Below are 17631 nucleotides of genomic sequence, written 5' to 3' on the forward strand. Positions count from 1 at the left end.
TCTACCCTGAACTGGACACCTCCAAGCAGACACCACAATCCTCACAAAAACATCTCTAAAAATATAGTTAAATCCCATCTCAGAGAATCCCAAAGTCTCTGATTTGGCTGTTTCGCTCACAGACAACATCGGGGATGGATTATTTTATTTTTAAAGCAAAAATACTCGCTGTGCGTTTTCTGCTTTTTTTAATGCAAGTGTCTACCCCGAGAGAATGAACAGGCAGCGTGCGTGGAGGCAGGGTGCACGTTTTTTGAGAGAGGATGAGCAGAGGAAGCAGAGGCACACACCTGGAGAAGCTTTCTCAGTTCTTCCTACCTCCTCTGGCTTCAGAACAATTGAAGCGAATGTCCTAAGACGGCTTCCTGTCCCGCCCTGGGCTGTCCCGCTGGAGTCCCCCAGAAGTCACTGCAGGGAACTGGGCCCTGCGACTTCTGATTTTCCTTCAACTGTTTCCTCAGGCAAGAGCCCATCTCTCTCTCCCAGAAGATGGGATGAGAGCCCCCTTTTTCACGCAAAGAGTATGTGTGCTGCCTTTGCCAGGGTCCCGCCCCCCACAAAAAACATATACACACTCTATTTATACAGGTCTGTACAGGGGGCTGTCCTCTGTCGACTGCATGACCCCCTCTGAGCCGAGCCAGAGGAAGAGTCAGACGGTCCCAGAGGCCAGGGGGGTCATAGGAGGGACCTGTGTTTGTTTAGGCTTCAAGAGGTTTCGTTTTAGCTTTAAACACTCAAGATTTATTCCCTGGGCCTTCCATTTGGTCTTGGAAGCTTGACTAGAGTTCCTGGCAGAATCCAGAAGTTTTGGGGCAGGCCAGCAGGCAGAGTATTTTGTTCTTGTTTTATTTCCTTACCCAGCTCATTGGAGGGTTTTAAATGAGATCCCACTTCCCCTCTGCTCTGAAGACTAGAAGGAGATAGGATACACCTCATTCTTCCCCCACTGGAAGAATGGGAAGAAAGCAAATCTCCGAAGGGGCTGAAACACCCCCGCCCAGCTCCCCTGGGGGGCCTGGCTGCACGCCCCCTTTTCCTTGCCCTGGGTTTAGGGGAGGGAGAGGCGGGTGGGGGAGAAGGGGCTCCTACCTGTGCTGGATCTCGCCTTGGGCCTCGACTTACATCCGAAGCCGGTGGGGGAGCCCCCCAGTAGGCTGCTGGGCGGGAAGAGTCCAGAGCTGTATTCGGGGACGTAGGGCGGGTACGTGGTGATGGGGTGGTGGGCCGTCGAGGCGGCCCCGCCCAGGGTGGGCATGCTGGCGCGGGAGTGCGAGGCCTCGAGCTTCATGCTGTCGGGCAGCGGCACCTGGTACTTGATGCACTCCTTCTCGTCCTGCCGGGCCGAGCCGGCCGAGCCTGGGGTGGATAGCGACGGGTCCGGCGAGACATCCTTCGGCGGGGTGGGCGGGAAGGTGAAGAGGTGCGGGCTGGAGTGGCCTGCCGACAGCGACGAGGACGAGGCGGGGGGATAGACGGAGAGGGGCCCCGGGGAGCCGTGGTGGATGGACGTCTTGGAGAAGGGGCTGAGGTTCCAGGGCGAGGCGGTGTGGTGGCTGCCCAGGGCCTTGCCGCCGTCCAGCCAGGGCAGGGATCCGTGCAGCAGAGGCGGGCGACACACCTGGCTCCCTGCTGGGGGAAGAGAAGGGACAGGAGAGAGAAATGCACGTGAGAGCAGCCCCAGGAGGCTCTCCCCTCCATCCCCCCTCCCCATCTGGAAGATCCCAAACACAGCCTCCACTTGCACCAGGCCTGCTGTTTCTAATCCAGGCAGACCCCCGAGTACCTTGGCCAGCACACACTCTTCACCCCTCTCTCCCACACTAATGTCCCATCAAGTCCAGCCGAGTTAGGGGCCTGGGTCTGACACCCAAGAGGGGCTACAGCGGAGTGGAGAAGGGCCCCTTGGCTTATTCAGCCCCTCCAGATCCACTTTCTAAATCGCACCCCCTGGGGTCCCTCTTCTAGGACCTGACTTAATTTATCGGTTTCCTTCAATGGCCTGGAGTCCCCCATCCCAGACCTAATCCCAGCCAGCCTGATAAGACAGCAGGCTGTGAATGATGAGGCCTGGTTGAGGGAGCCTGGCCGCAACACTGCTCAGCACCAGGACGACACAACACACCGGACCCTGGAGAGGGGCCCAGCAGGAGTGCCAGCTCCTAATGCCCAGTGCAAGAAGGAGAGGGCTTGGAAGAGAGGAGAGGGGCATTTTAGGGTGACTTCCAAGTAACCCAGCTTCACTGCTTGCTGGTAAGTGGCAAGGCCTGAAGTGGGACTGACAAGGAAATTTTAATTTGCTCAGACTGTTGGAGAAAGTTTCCAAGCCTGGACCCTTTTTTTCTGTCTTTCTCAAGCTCCCCAAACCTACAGAAGGAAATAAAATAAGCCCCATATGCTCTCAAAGATGATTCCACCCGCGCAATATGTGAATTTTCACCTGAGCCCCTGAGACACAAAATTCCAGTGTTTGTGTTTATTTCACTCACACACAGAGGGTCTTTAGCCTTTATATGCAATACACAGTTTTAAGGCAACCACAGCTCAGAGTAGTCCATACGCTCTGAGAGAGGGACACTGAAGCTGCAAGTGAAAATCCACGCACTTATTGATCTTTTAATCCAGTACCTGCCTCAGCATTTGACATTCTATTTAACCATCAAGAACAATACTGAAACTAAAATCTTGAGAGAAAGGAAGGGGAGGGGAGAGGAGGGGGGAGGCGAGTTCTCTGAACACCAAGGGTCAAGATTCATATTATGCAGGAAGTCGTATAGTAAATAATATTAAGTCTGCATCTACCGCATTTCCACTTTACTGCTGATCTGCACAGAACGAGGGCAAAGAGCGCCCCATCCACAGAAACAATTGTTTAAAACCTGGTGACAGCAGGGCTGCGCACGCCGGCTGCCGGAGGGGCTCTGTCATCGGCGCCAACCCGGGCGCTAAGCAGGGGGACCAGGGCAGACCTGGTCGGGCGGACTGAGAGAGCCTCACGTTTTCTCCGCCTGAAATTTTGCTCCTATTTCTTCTTTAGAAACACCCTTACAGCTGGAAAACGTTAGAGATTTTTTTCCCCCTAACTATATAGGACTGGCTTTCTTTTTAACATTTCAGAACTTTCCTAAACTTCTCAAGGGGAAAGAGAAAGGAAAAAAAAGAAAGGCAACTGAGATCTCTTCTTCATAATAAGAAACCCCAATGGATCCTGAATCTCCTTCGGGAGCCTAGTGGCACGGTGGTAGGCCAGAGGAGAGAGTATGGCGAGAGCTGGCCGGAGCAGGCAAGGAGGCAATCCCAAAGCAAAGACGCAGGAGAATTCTGTGCAACCGGGAATCTAGGAAACCTCAGATGTCCCCCGCTTAAGACAGTAGTCTTTCCACCAAAACCCCTCCAATCACCAGAACGCCATTCCTCAGAGCCAAGAGGTAAGGGATCTGCCTAGAAACCAAATGCACTAGCTTTAGGGAAAGGGCAAAAGGGAGCAGCGGGAATAAATTCGCCTCTTGGGCCTTTCTGGAAATGCGCCGGAGAAACAAACTGAGGCACGCCGGCAGAAGCCCCCGGGAAAGAGCTACCAAGTAACTGGCGGAGCGAAGCGCTTTGAAAGCGCCGAGTCCGAGGCGCTAGGGCCGGCGCCGGCTGCCGGGCCGGGAGGGCGGCCGGCGGAGGCAAAGCCTCGGCTCGGAGCGCCTGGGACCCCCCGAGGCCCCCACCCTGCGGCGGCGGGGAGAGAGGGCTGCGGCTCGGCGCCCGCCAGGTGAGCGCCAGGCCCGGGGACACCAGGCGCGGAGAGACGCCCGCTGCGCCTGTTTTTTAAAAACACTCTCATGACGATCGAGACGCCTTCCTCGCCCATTTCCGGGCCCCAATTGTTTTAAATGAAGCAGTAACGACACTTGGGGGCCTTCGCTGGGGCTCCCCACCCCCGGATCCCTCCTTGCCTCCCCGACCCGGGAGAGCGGGGGCGGCCGGGCGGGGGGGTCCCGCACGCGGGGCGCACTCACCGTGGTGGGTCGGAGGGTATCTCTGCACCGTGGCCCTCACCGAGTTTCCGTAGTAGGACGAGACGTGGCTGCCTTGACTGTCGATGTTAAAAAGTACATCCACCTCCTCGGGCAGCGGGTACTGCGCCGGGTCCATGTAGGAGTGGCCGAGGCCCGGGTGGTGCGTGTCCGGGTGCTGCCCGTTGAGGACCGCGGGGTGGTGGTGGCTCACCCAGCGCGGCTGGTCCGCCGTCACCTCCATGGCCCCGGCTGCGCTCGCGCCCTCTCGCCGGGCCCGGAACCCGCGCGCGGAGAGGGAGGGCGGTCGGGCTGGGAGGTTGGGGGGCCCCCGAGGCTCCGCAGGTGCTCCTGCCGTCGGAGGGGCGGGGGCCGTTTAATGATTTGTTTTCAGTGGGGAAAATGGGAAAGCTGGGAAGGAAAGGTGATCAAATGAGATTTTTAAAAAAACCTTTGGGGGTAGTTTAGCAAAGAGAAGAAGAGGAAGAAAAAAGAAATTCCAAAAAATAGGCACGGAGGGATAAAAGGGGACCAAATTGTAAGAGGGGACGAGGACAGCTGGAATTCTGCAAATGAGGCTGCTCTGCACCGGGGCCTCTTCGGTGCGTCCGAGACTGTGTCTCCTCGAGTCACCTGCAAAGGAGAGAAGGGGGAGACCTGGATGAGCTCCTAAGTACTTTACACCTGAGTTTATGAAGTGGCACCACCTCCCCAGGAGCCGCCCGGCCCCCGCGCCCGCGCACCCGGGCCACGCACACACGCGCGCGCACGCCTCCTCTGGAGCTCGCAAAACCCGGACGCAGCCTCCCCAGCGCATCCCTCAGCAGCCTGGCTCTCCCCGGAGCCCCGGACTGACTGAGCGGTTCCAACTTGGACGACAATTCCCTCCCTCCGGGGACACCGGTCTCGGGACCTTACTTCCAGCGTTTAAAAACTCTCCCAAAGAGGAGGGTTGCGCGTTTAAAATGTTTTAAAGTCCTCCCAAATAGAAAGGAAAAAAAAATCAAATTAAAAAAAAAAAAGTCGCCAGTACCAACCTGGGTAGCGAGGAGCAGAGAGGAGGAGCAGGAGGAGGCGTGTGACCTGAGAGAGCAGAAACTGCTCGGTCAGATTGCGTGGCTCGCTCTGTCTCGCGCTCTCTCCGTCTCTCTCTCTTTCCTCTCTCTCTCTCCCTCTCTCAGTATTTTTTTTTTTTTACAGGGAATGCATTCTTTCTGAAAGTATCAAGACGGCGCCAGGCAGCTCAGTGTTCGCAGACAGCTGTGGCGCGACGCAACTTAAGGAGGTTCTAGTGTCATCCGCGCCGAGGGGGAGGAGCCTGGCGCTGGCGAGGAGGGGACAGGATCGCCAGCACAAGGAAACTGCAACCTAAACCCGCTCCAGAACTTCGCCGCCCCCCCCCGCCCCCCCTCCTCCCGCTCCCCCTCCTCCCGCCCCTCCAGTGACCGGAAAGGGGCGCCGCGGAGGGCGGCCCGGGAGCAGGGGCCGCGGGGCGGGTGGGCGAGGCGCATGGGAGGGAATTCGCGCTCTGGCCCTTTAACTGTGGCTCCCGCTCCTGCCAATTCATCCGGCTCCGCAGATGATTCCGTGCCGGGGACACCGGCCTGCCCCATTCATAAAGTGAATTTCTACAGGCAGCCTTTCTTTTCCAGACTTTTTTAAATGAGCAAACTTTTTTTCTTAGTCAATCCAGGGTATTTGGGAGTTTATTGATTTGGGGGCTCTGTACATGTAAAACTGCTCAGAAAAAAAAATATTTTTAATGTCAAAGTACGTTGAGATTTGCCTCTGGAGAGAACGGCCTAAAAGATCGAGGAATCGGGCAAAAGAATTTGATTGGAACGTCCGTGTTACTTTGGGGTCGTTGTCAACATTTTCTCCAGTCTTATGGCGCTAACGAGCCTCTCAAATGAATGTTCCAGCTGGTCCAGCTGTCCTTTCCAGACCTAATATTTGTAAGCGATGTGTGCTTTTGACTTAAGTGACAATCGTGATGGAGGAAAAGGAGTGGTGGGAGGAGAGAGACGCTGACTAGTTCCCCAAGTACAGGGAGAGGTAAAGAAATCGGTCTGCAATCCAGTCCCCCAACTTTTCCCTTCTCCCCGCCCGGAGCCCTGCTAACTCCAGCTCCTGGCGTTTTTCCCCAGCCGAGGACACCAGCGCCCTGCCCCGACGCCCACCCCGGCCGCCGGGCAGGACCGCGGCGACACTCCGCGGGCCCCGCAGCTTCCCGGCTCGCTCTGCCTGGCCCCGCAGCCCCGGGCGGAGGGAGCGCGGTTCCGAGGCGGCCCGGCGAGGGGCGGGGCGGGGGCGGGGCCGCGAAGGGGCCAATCAGCGGGCGAGGCTGCGGCCGGGCCGCGATTGGCCGGCCCCGCGGGCTCCAAGCTCCTCGGCCTCCCTTGGTCCTTTGAGCCACTGCATCCCCTAGCGGCGCTTAGGCTCCTGCAGCCGCCGCCCGAAAAGGCGGCCGGGGCGAGCAGGGGTCAGGCGGGGAAGGAGACTTCCACCTCTGCTCACCCCAGGACGACGCGTGCGAGGACAGATTGTGGGTTCTCTCGCAGGCTTTCCCACCGATGGTACGAAGAGCTTGATAGGGGGTTTTATTTGAAGACTTTATTCCCTCTTCGCTTCTCTACTCCATAAAATTCCCTACAAATACAAAAATTCGAGATAGAAAAGACTGTCCCTAAAAGTACGTTCTGGAGGAGTCCTTTCACGAGGTGAAGCAAAACCCTCAAGATTCAGCCTTGACTTGGCGTGGAGGGGATGTGTTGTTTTAATACGCAATCCTTGTAGAAAGATCAGTAAAATTTATTTGGAAGAAGTAGAGGAGACGTGGGTCCTCTCGATCCTGGATTTGGAGCTTCTCTTGAGTCTCGGTCTTCTTAAACCTGACGTTTGCTAGGAATCAGGGTTGTGTTTAGAAGATCCCTAAATTAAACACACGCCCCCATGTTTCTCCTGAGCCCATTTACTCCCGGTTTATTAGGGCGGCCCAGTAAAGGAGCATCGATTTTTCCTTCCACTCTGACCACTTCTCTCTAGGGCCATTCAAGCTGCCAGCCTCTCCTGCTCCGGGCGTTCTCCAAACCTTTTAATTATTTAGTTTCTGTCCAGCATTCACCGAAACAGCTCCATAAACAAGGACGAACGAACGCACACACGTCTTTGCTAAAGTCCCGAGATTAAGACTAAGGATGGAAGCAGAGAGAAAAAGTGAAAAGCGCTTCTTGGAGCGTCAGTCCAGGACCAGGAGACGCTAGCTCGACCCCAGTTCAAAGCCACCCAGAAAATCCCAAACGGAGTTCCCTGGTCCTCTGCTCGGAGACCTGGAAGCCACGGAAAGGACAAAAGGGAGCCATCCTCGAAAAGCTGCTGTAGCCAGGACTTGAAAATGTTAACTTCTGAGGCTAGGAACGATTTTTCAAAGACAAAGAGAAAGTATTTGAGAAGGAGGCCTTCCGGTGTAGCGGCGCCTCTCTGATAACGCACACAATTTTGGGGGCGGGCGAAGGAGAATTACTCGTTTAAATTAAATCGTAAGCCACGAGCCTGGCTGCAGTGGGATGGAGAGACCCCCACCACCACCTTGGAAAAATAAAAGATGTGGAAGGCCCCTCTGGGTGGTTTGGACCTGGCAGAGAGGCGTGGGGGGCTGCGGCTGGATGCCCGGTGTAATGGAGCCAGCCTGTAGGGGGTATTTAACATTTAATTCCCAGCCGGTCCGCCCCTGTTCCCGGACTGACAGTGGGTAATTGGGAAAGAGGACGTTGCTCTTTTGATGGCCCGCGCCGGCCAGTCTCGCCGACGCCACACTGGGTTTGACGTCACGGGCCCAGCCCCAGAGCCAGGAGCGCAGAGCAGGGGGGAAGGGAAGAGGAGGGGAGGGGGATACCCGCGAGGGAGGGCCGAGGTCGGCCCCGGGACCCACGGGGAAGGAAGGGGGAAGGGAGCGAGGCCGGAGAGAGGCTGCGGCGCTTGGCCTGAGGCGGAGAGCCGGGCTGCGGGGGTCTGGGCCAGGCCAGGCGCCGGCCTGACCCGCCTCGCCGGCAAACGCAGGCCGGGCTTCCTCCTCCGAGGGCGGGCGGGCGGGGGGGGGGAGGGGGCTCGAGGCCGGGGAAGGGGGGAAAGGTGGTCCTGATTCCCCCATGCAGTGGCACACCAAGCTGACGCTGGCCTCCTGCGGAGACGCCTCAGCGCCCTCCTGCAGACCTCACGCCCCCCCCACCCCCAGGAACCCCGGCCCTGGCCTGGTCTAGCGAGTCCCCCCTCCTCCCCGGGAGCAGCCGGTGAAGCTCCGGTGGAGGAAGCGAGGAGGAGACCCAGGAGGAGGATGCCGCTGCCGCCGCCGCCGCCGCCGCCGCTGCAGGGCCCAGGGCTCCTGTAGGGCACGAGGCCTCCCACATCAGGGTAAGGGGCCGGCGAATGGCCTGGATGCGTGGGACCCTGAGAGCAAGCATCCTGGAGCCGAGCAGGCGACGGCACAGCCACCGCCCTCCCCCTCCCCGCCGCGGGTCCCGGGGCCGTGAGCGGGACGGCGGCAGCCAGTTGGGCCTGTCTGAAACGCCAGGCCTCGAGGCGGCTACTTCAGGCGTCAGGTTGAGCGGGGTGTGTGTGCCCTCTTGGGGAAAGGGTAAGAAATGGAGCCTTCCTTTTTCTCCTTGGTTGGGGAGAGCTGGGACCCACACCCCCCCCAAACACATGCCCATGTTCAGGTCCCTCCCCCCCGCCCTCCTGGGAGCGCAGAGACTCCGTCCGGATGGAGGTGGGGAAGCCAGTCCAGCCAAGGAACCGGAGTTCGCGGCGCAGAGGGGAGGAGCGTGGCCCCCAGGCTCACCCCTGGGGTCGCAGGACCCGGCGAGCGGAGATCCACGCGGCCAGCGTCACCCACCCGAGCCTGGCGACGGGCGCGTCCAGGCGAGCTCCGCGGGGCCGAGGTGCCGGGAGAAGGAGCCCCGGGCGCCCGCGCGCTGCCCGCCGAGGGGAACCAGAAATGCCGCGCCTCGGGGTCGAAGTCATAAAGTTACTAATCCCGCGCAGGGGGAGCAAGCGTGCCTCGGGCCGCCTGGGGCGGTCATTTGAGCGTGTTTACTTAAGGACTTTGCAAGCGGAGCGCGCGCGAAACAGTCGGATTTCCAGCGAGGCAGCAAATATTTGCAGGCGGGAGAAAGAAGCGGAGCCGGGCCGCGCCGTTAAAGACAGAAATGAAGCCGGAACCTGCGGGGCTGGGGGCGGGGAGGGCACAGAACGACAGCAAAGGCCAGAAATTGGAGCGCGGCCCCGAGGCCCTTGCGAGCCGGGGCTGGAGGAGGAGAAATCCCTCCCCATTCCAGCTCGATCAATCTTCCTTGGCTGTGATCGCTCAATAAAAATGGTGTGAACCGGCCGCGGTCGCTGTGCGTCTGGGGAGGAAGTAGAGGCCAGAGGTGCCGAGGCCGGCGCCGGCACCCCGCACCAGCCCGGTTCGCGGCAGGGCGGTCTGCAAGCCTTAGGCGGCCGGGAGCCGAGGGCGGCCCGGGGGGCCTTTAATTGGTTGTCTCCATTTTAATAGTGGCCATTGTTGGAGCAATTAGCGAGAGACAATAACCGCCAAGAGGCGTTTAATTCGATTCGGTGCCCCGGCTGCGGCCGGGACAAGGGCGCTCTGGAAGCATAGGCTGGCTGGGGAGGGAAGATCGAGTTAAGCGCCGGCTCTCTTGCTCGCCAGTTTTGTCTTAGGTGTGGGAGTTATACTGGGGCAAGTTGAAAGCGGAGCGAGAGCTACCAGGTCCTGCTCCTGGACAGAGGAAACCCGTCCTGGGCCTCGCTAGCCCCGCAAGGCGCCCCCGGGGCCGCCGCGCCTGCTGGCAGCACGCGCCTAAACTGCGGCCATTGCGCGCGTCCCCAACGCCTGTTGGAGGGAAAAAAGCAGAGAGGACAGGGACGTGGAAATCGATCTCCTTCCTCCCGAGCCCCGGGACTGCACCTCGATCACCCGAACCGCATCCCAATTTCTTTCCCCATCGGAGGAGGTGGGGCAAAGGAGAGAACGCTCTTCTGGCGCGTGCACACCTCCCTCTCCACCGAGCCAGGCAGTACCCCCACCTCTGCCTGGGCCCTCGGATTAGGTTACCGTGGCCGGGCGAGGATTTTTACTGGATACGAGAATAGCGCAGGTAAAGCTGTATAAACAGCTCGCCGGCTGCCGGGCGGGAGGGTTACGCAGGGGACACGGCCCACGGCGCCACCGCCGGGCCAGGGCTGCGCGGGCGAAGCGGCGGGAGAGCACAATTATGTTATGCTCAGGGTAAACAGATTATATTATGTCTCTGCAGTCCCCACCCGAGCCCCCGTCTCTTTCCCGCATGAGCTGAAATGAAGAGAAGGGAGCGAAATCAAAAGGTGATGAGAAAGAAGCCGGCGTTCGGCAGTGCTCGCTGCTCTCTTAAGATGAAACAGTGGACGTGGGGGAACGCAGAGAAAAGAGGGCCCCCCGAAACTCACTGGCAAAGGGAAGATTCTGGAGGTGGAAACGTCAAAGGGGAAGCCCGCGGGAACTCAGGCGAAAAGAGCTCGGCACGCGCGCCTCTCTTCCCGGCTCCCACGCCTACCAGCCCCTGGCCTGGGGTCTCCCTGCCCTGGGAAATGAGCCATCGCTTTGGGGGTGGTATGTGGTTTGATTTACCTTCCCCCCTCCCTTATTCATCTATCACTGTTTAAAACTCGGAAGGAAACCCTCTCGGGCCTGGAGGGGCAGCGAGAGATGGGGAGTCAGAGACAAGAGATGCGCTCCGAGATTACCCCCTCCCGCCCCGCCCCCACCGCCAGCCTGGGACCTCCAGCTTCGAGCGATCCTGGCCCTCCCTCTGCCGCTACCCCCCTTCTCCCCGGTTGAGAAAAACCCTGATGGTATCGAGATAAAAATTGGGTAGGTAGGGGTGTAGCGGGAAGGAGGAGAGAGGGAGAAGACAGGGGATTTCTGCTTTCGGGTTTAATAGGGCCCCTGTCAAGGGGCCTTGGCAAAGGGGGGAGCCCCGCGGTTGGGTAGGAAAGAACGATTCCCCCTTGAGGGTGAGTCGAAAGGAATGCCAGGCGCCCTGGAGGAAGATGCACCTCCCAGCTCTCTCTCCCTCGTGGTCTGGGGGACAGGTGAGAGGCACAAGAGGAGAGCAAGCGATGGAGGCGGCGCTCCAGCGGGTCCGCGCGGTGCCTCCCGGCCCCAGGCCGCTTATCTGGCCCCCAGCGGCACCGCCGACTCTCAGGAAGGCGCTCTCCTCCCCGGGGGTCCTCAGGCGGCACCGCTGAAGCGTCTGGGACTCCCAGGGAAGGGAGCAGCCACCGCAGCCAGGAAAGTGGTCAGAAGTACGAGGTCACCCGTGTGAACTCCAGGCCCTAGCATTTTTTGGGGCGAAGAGGGGTGCACGTGGGGCGCCTGCTCCACTCCCCGTAGCCTCGCGGGGCTCCTGGCTTGTCGCCCGCCGCCTCGCCGCCTCCCAGCTCAGAGCCCCCAGCTCCGAGCCCCGAGCGCTCGCTTCAGCCCTTCAGGCGACTCGCCTCGGGTCACTTCAGTGTGGCATTTCAGGAGCCGGAGGGCTTTAACTAGGGGCTATTGTGTTTTTACTTCTCTTGATAAGCCGGAAAACTGGGGTGTGATGGTTGCTGGACAATGGACCGCGGGCTTCAAGGGAACAGGGAGTTCACAACAGGGAGAGGGGCAATGAGAGAGGGTCGTTTCGTTCAGATCAGGAGACAGTAGCGGCGAGGTTCTAAAAGCACGAATTGTCATTTGTTCCTTTGGACACGCTGGAGACCCGATGGGGAAATCTGCGCGTCTGCCCGCCTCAGAGGTGTCAAGAAGCCACCTTCCCGCGGGCCCCCTCCGCCTCTCCATCCCTCCAGGACTGCACCCTGCCGGCCGTCTCTCCCCGCCAGGCCCCGGCTCGCGCTCGGCTCGCCGCCGCCTGCCACCTCGTGGAGCCCAAGCAATTTGTTACATAAAACAAAACAGCAGCCACACACATGTGCCTGCACACATGTGCCTGCAGACCCGCAGCGACGGACACCCAGGGAGACCTCCGGTCAAGCGCCTCGGGCCCCGTGTTTCTTTCTGTCCGTCTAAGGGCCGCATCCACCGCCACCACCTCTGGTCGCATCTGCCCGGCGACCAGAAGCGAAGGCAGTTCGGACTCGCGCTCCCGGGCTTGCTGGCCCACTCGCGGCGTTGCCAACCCTCTCTCCGCTGACTCCGACCGTTGAGAAAAAGAGGGGATCAGAAATATTTGGTGCGCTCACAAAGACGTACCACGAAAGGCATGCACATTTCTACGTGAAATGGCTCAGATGCGAGAATGAGACACCGCCTCAGTGCAGCCAGCCCAGAAATGGTTAGAATAACCTGGTGCTGGAGAACACTGGGCTTCCGAACTCTGCCCCCATACATCTTATCAGGACCCCGAATTCCCTGCCGCTTCCCACGTTCCCCGACACAAGCTGCCTTAACCTCCAGGAGAGGGATTCTCAGCCACCCGGCTCCCACGTACCTGCCCCCTCCCCAGGCTCTCTGTGTCACTCTGGGCTGGGGGGCTCCCAAAAGAGGCTCCACCACTGAGTGTCCAGGGGCAGCCACTCCCATCTCTTCACTGCACCCCGACTTACCCCCACCTCGTGTAACACCTGCGAAAAGGCAGGGTGGAAATATCAAATAAAGGAAAATGCAGTGTCCCCTGTCTCCAGACTTTTCGCAGGACAGACTAACCCCAACCCTGAGTCCCCCAGGGTTGACAGAGATAACTTGTGTAGAATGGAGGGTGGGCCTGTGGGATGCAGGGGCTTGCATGCTGAGTGCCACACACCCACATCATCGAACTCAGCTGGCTCCTCAAGCCAGGAACCTTAGGCCTCTCAAGGCGACTGGCTGGAAGCTGGAAGCTGGACCCCCTGCCTGATCCCACTCCGGAATCGATAATGGGAGCCCATGGGACCCAACACCCACCTGGGTCTTGGTCTGTCTGACCTGGACCCCATACCCCAGCCCAGGTTCAAATGGACAGACCACAATTCCTGTCCTCAGAACCACACAGCTGTTTACCGGCTTTGAAGGTAAGCCCCCTCCCACGCCCAGCCATCCGGGCTCAGCAAGCATCTCCCATCCAGACACCTGGATTGACCCTGCCAGCCTGGCTGGGACTCCCCACCCCACAGCCTGTCACAGGACCAACAGCCCCCACACACACCTTCTGCCACACACACTTTTTCTGCCACAACCACTAAGGGATGGAAGGGCTGTAAAGGCTACTTCATTATTTGTCCCTTTAAAGGTCTCGTGTCCACAACCCCAGCATCCTGGTGAATGTGGGCGACAGGGGAGGAGAGAAGGACCAGGAAACATGGGAACCAGAGGGGAGATCCTGCGGGTCAGACTCACTTCCAGCCCCTGCCCTGGACAGAATCGCCCACATCAGTTTCCTCAGGCACCCTGCAGGATCCAGAGGAAGAAAAGATGCCTAAAAGCAATTCTCCTGCCCAGATTCTCTCCACTTCCTCTGCATTTGAACATTCTCTCTCTTCATTGGGACCTGCCTCTGACTGAACGACTTCTTGGAGGTCTGTTGGTCAGACACCCCTGGAGAAAGTCAAATTCTTGTCCTCTCTACCCCTCCCGCTCCCCGCAACCCTGGGCACCCTCTCTTGGAAGCTGCGGTTTTCTTGCCTAACTCAGGGTGCTCCTGGAAGCCAGGGCACCTCCTAGCCACCAGCTCCCCCTGGGGGAGGGGGATGCCAGATGCCTGCACATCTGGGCTCCAACTTTATCTCACAGGGCACAGCTGTTTCTTTGATTATAGGCAGAGACAATGAGCCTAAACACACACTTGTAAGCAGAGGGAAATACACACGAAATTGACACTCCGGGGCTGCACCCACCTTCCGAGAAAGCTGAGCTGCTCCTTGGCAAAGGGGTTCTTTTCCCTAAGCCTTTGCCCTCACTGGCAAGAAGGAAACGTATGTCCAGCCCTTCCCAAGCATTCCCACCGTCTCTTATTTTTCTGCTTAGTTTTTCTTCACATGCCTAGTCCTACTAGCTTGTTCCTCCAAACAAGGACGTACACCCCTGCACACACCATGCTGGCCCAAGGTCATTGCAGAAAGCCGAAGATTTCCAGGGGCCAGAAAGAACAATAAGGACAGGGATCTAGCTCACTTTCTTCCAGGGGTAGCTGTCCTTTTGGAGTCAAGACCTCCTCTTAATTCTCTCCACCTGGGCCGGGGACAGCGCGTGCAGAGTTAAAGAGGGAAGACAGCGACATTCACTGACCTGGTAGCTCGCTCCCGCCGGCCAGCTGTTTTTTATTTTTTCCTGACTCGCCCGAGGTCTGAAGGCAGAAATGACAGGCAGACTTGGCCGCTGTTGCCGCCGCTGCGGTCCTCGCCGCCCCGGCTGGCTGCCTACGGCATCTCACGCGGGCTTCCAGCGAGAAGTAAAACCTGAGTGATGCGCATCTTTCCTAGGAACCCCCTCCCTCCGCCTTCTCCTGCTCACTGTAGAGAGCGGAGCTCTTCCGGGTTGCGAAGGGGGAAAGGGAGGGAGGGAAGAAGACTGAGGGAGGAATGAATTTCACCCCCTTTTTGCAAACAGGCAAACCGCACATCAGGGGGATGTGAAACTGGCAGGGTTGGGGGGGATGGGGAAAGACTGCCTGAAATATGACCAGCCCCTGGCGCCTACAAAGCCCACTGTCTCCGGCAGGGTTGGCATTAACACTGTAAATGTCATCAGTAGTGTTGACTGGGTCATTACCTACGTAGATATAAAAGCTTTTGCGGAGTTTTCTTCACATTTTTGGAGGAAGTAGGGACCCACTGGGACCATCTAGAAGTACAGCTGCTGGCCACCATTATTAGCAGGGTCTCTGCCCCACAGGGTTTTCCCTCTCCCTTCTGACCGTTTCTCCTGTTTCTGTTTATGCTGACGCCTCAAAAATGCCTGCACACTAGCTTCATCTATCTTCAGCCACAGCCGGCCAGTAAAAGTTAGGAAAAGCGGATGGCCAGTGACCCAGCTCTGGGCTTGCTGCCGCTTTGGGGCCCTCCTCAGGGTAGGCATTTGGAGGCTGGGGTACTCGTACACATACAAAGTAGAGATTTGAGGAGGGGGCTCCCTATGGGTCCCAACTCTTTCCAAGAAGACTTCTAGAGCAAATTTACCTTCTCGGAGAGTGAGATAAGGAAGTGAGAATCAGAGGTCACTCTGAAGATAAAATGTCTGAAAGAAAATGTTGCTATTAATCTTCACACCGGACCCAGTTAACTCCAGCCCTCCCCTGGCAACCTCCCCGTCTCCTGGAGCATCCCTACTTCTGCTGGTGGGAGATCAAAATTATCCACGGAGAGAATCTGTCATGAATAAATTTCTGCAGGAGTAAAATGAAACTCCATAAACATTGGGGTAGAAAGGTCAGATCCATTTGTTTTGACAGGTAGAGTTTTCCCTTCACAATATTTATACAATAAGAATATGGAGACTGACTTTAAAAATAAATAAATCTTTGGGGAGAAATAAAACAAAATTTGTCCATTGCTGGGCCAGGATGTCAGGAAGTTTCTTGTGCTGAAACCAGTTCGGTAGGAAGGAGCTGCCCGGTTTAATGGTGCGAAGGGTTTAGGGGTGGCTGCTCCGTCCGGGGAGGACGAGGCCATTGGTCAGCAGGTCAGAATGAGCGGTGCAGAGGTGGGGCCGCGATCCGAGAAGGGAAAGCCGGTGAGAGGCAAGCGGGGCGCGTGAGAGTCAAGCTGTCCTGGAGCGTGGTGTCTAGAGAGGAGGTACGGAGGATGCCCAGGCCAGAGGGCGCCACGGTTGAGGATGCGCTGGAGGTCCCGCGATGGGGCCGCGACCTCCAGCCACTAGAACCCCCTCGACTCAGACACACCACCAAGCGGTCTGCGCCCTCCGCTCCGCACCGTCGGGACTCCCTGTTTAAGCCAAGAATGGAGGGAGAGCATTATTCATTTGCCACCTTGGCCAGGAGAGCAGAAGGGGGTCTCTCTGCCCTGGAGGGAGCCCGAAGTCCACCTCGCGTCACGAACTCAGCCCCTCCTCCGCCCTCCTGCCCTCTCCCTCCCGCCGTCTGCCACCAAGTGGCAGAACCAAGTTCTTTGGTGCTGGGGAGCGGAGTCCGAAGGGCTGCGCGTTTCCAGGACGTAGGGGACGAGGCCACTCTCTTGACAGCTTTCCCCCAACCTGTTGCTCCGAGGCATCTGGGGGCTGCAGCTTGGCCTGTGCTAGGAAGGCCGCGAAGGGCTGGGCCGCGGCCCAGGCAGACGAGGTGACTGGGAATCCCGAGTCTTTTAGGGTCCCCAAACCACCCCACCCTCTTCGAGCGCCGCTCCGCAAGAGCTAGGACCACGGGCCCCAGCATCTGTCACCCAAGCAGCGACATTGGCTCCTTGGCCCAGGTGTTAGCTGTACCCCAACTCGCTGTGCACCAGGCCCTGGGGCCATTTGCGTTTTTCTCCAAGCTTCCCTCCCCGCTTCTTGTCCCTTTCGAGGTTCCCATTCTCCCTTCCCCCACCTCCCCAGATCCGCCTCCAACTGGAAAGCCCTTTTCCTGTAGAATCGGGATCCCAAACTGCACCCCCTGGGACCCAAGGCCCACTGCCGCTCCTCTCTTCTTGGTCCCTCTCCCCCACCCCGTCGCCACTCTGTCCCCGGCACGCGCCGGCGACCCTGCGCCCGGTTCCGGCCGGTCTGACGGCCTCTCTCCCCGTTCCTTTTCTGCTGACGCGGGCACTTGCTTGTCTCCGGGTCTAAAGTGAGTCTTCGGTAAGGGACGGAGTAATCTGATCGCATGCACACGGCTCCTCCATCACCTCAATTCTACCTTTAGCCAAGTGAGGCTTAATTCAAGGAAATTCGGCTGCCAAAGACACTCGGGCTGGGAAAAAAAAAATTCGAAGGACTTAAAATATAACTGGTGTTCAATGTAATGGTCAGACAGGCGCAAGATTCAGAGAAGAGATGCCAGCTCTCTTGATGGACTTAGGGGTGGAAACTGCTGCTAATTAGGGACAGGAGAGTGAATTATTCCCAGAGGGTTGGGGGGAGATCTCATGGTGAGGAGGAAGTGAGGTGAAGACAGGAGAGAATTTATTCTGAGAAGTAAACCAAGTCAGGGAAGGAGTTGGTCGCTTAGTCAGATGGGCTAAAGATTTATTCGGGATACGTGGGCATCGGCGGCCGCACACTGTAAAGATGTTGCCTTAATGAAGCTACAAGTCGCTTTCTGAATTTTAAAAGCTACCAGTCTGGCTCGCTGATTCGTGGTTCAGGTCTCTGCGTGTGTATTTACTTGTGTGTGAGAGAGAGCAAAAATGACCCTCTGTTATTCAGGGGCGACTGTCTGTTCAACATTCAGGGGCAGCGGGGCTCAGAGCCTGCCCTTCCTAACAAGTCTAGGGGACAAGGTGGCTTCACTCCCAAGATTTCAGGAGTTTTAAGTGGACCTTTCACTGAGGAGTCACTGTATTGGGTGCGGGGCCTGGAGCACCGAGGCAAGAAGGCAGGGCCCCAGCTCTCCGCCACCTGGGTGGACACATTCAGGTGCTCCTCTCCTCTTCGGGGCATCCATCCCCACATAGCTGCAGACCTCCCTGA

The 17631-nt window shown here is 58.2% G+C and overlaps 1 protein-coding gene across 5 annotated transcripts in view; it reads right to left on the bottom strand.

Annotated features, from left to right (window-relative positions):
• GATA3 (GATA binding protein 3) overlaps nt 1–14421 on the bottom strand; it is a 29132-nt gene extending 14711 nt beyond the window's left edge. For 2 of the 5 annotated variants that reach the window (XM_046678557.1, XM_046678554.1), the window contains exons 1-3: nt 5042–5271; nt 4008–4637; nt 1093–1629 (exon numbers count right to left, since the gene is read on the bottom strand). In XM_046678557.1, coding sequence (XP_046534513.1) covers nt 1093–1629; nt 4008–4248 — 778 coding nt within the window. In that variant the 5' untranslated portion in view covers nt 4249–4637; nt 5042–5271. Of the gene's footprint in view, nt 1–1092; nt 1633–4007; nt 4638–5041; nt 5272–14295 lie in introns of those variants that run through there. The other 3 variants (XM_046678556.1, XM_046678552.1, XM_046678553.1) reach the window with 2 other exon arrangements.
• Between the last annotated feature and the right edge of the window lie 3210 nt (nt 14422–17631).

This window comes from Equus quagga, chromosome 12 (genome assembly GCF_021613505.1).
Source record: "Equus quagga isolate Etosha38 chromosome 12, UCLA_HA_Equagga_1.0, whole genome shotgun sequence".
Taxonomy (NCBI): Eukaryota; Metazoa; Chordata; class Mammalia; order Perissodactyla; family Equidae; genus Equus; species Equus quagga.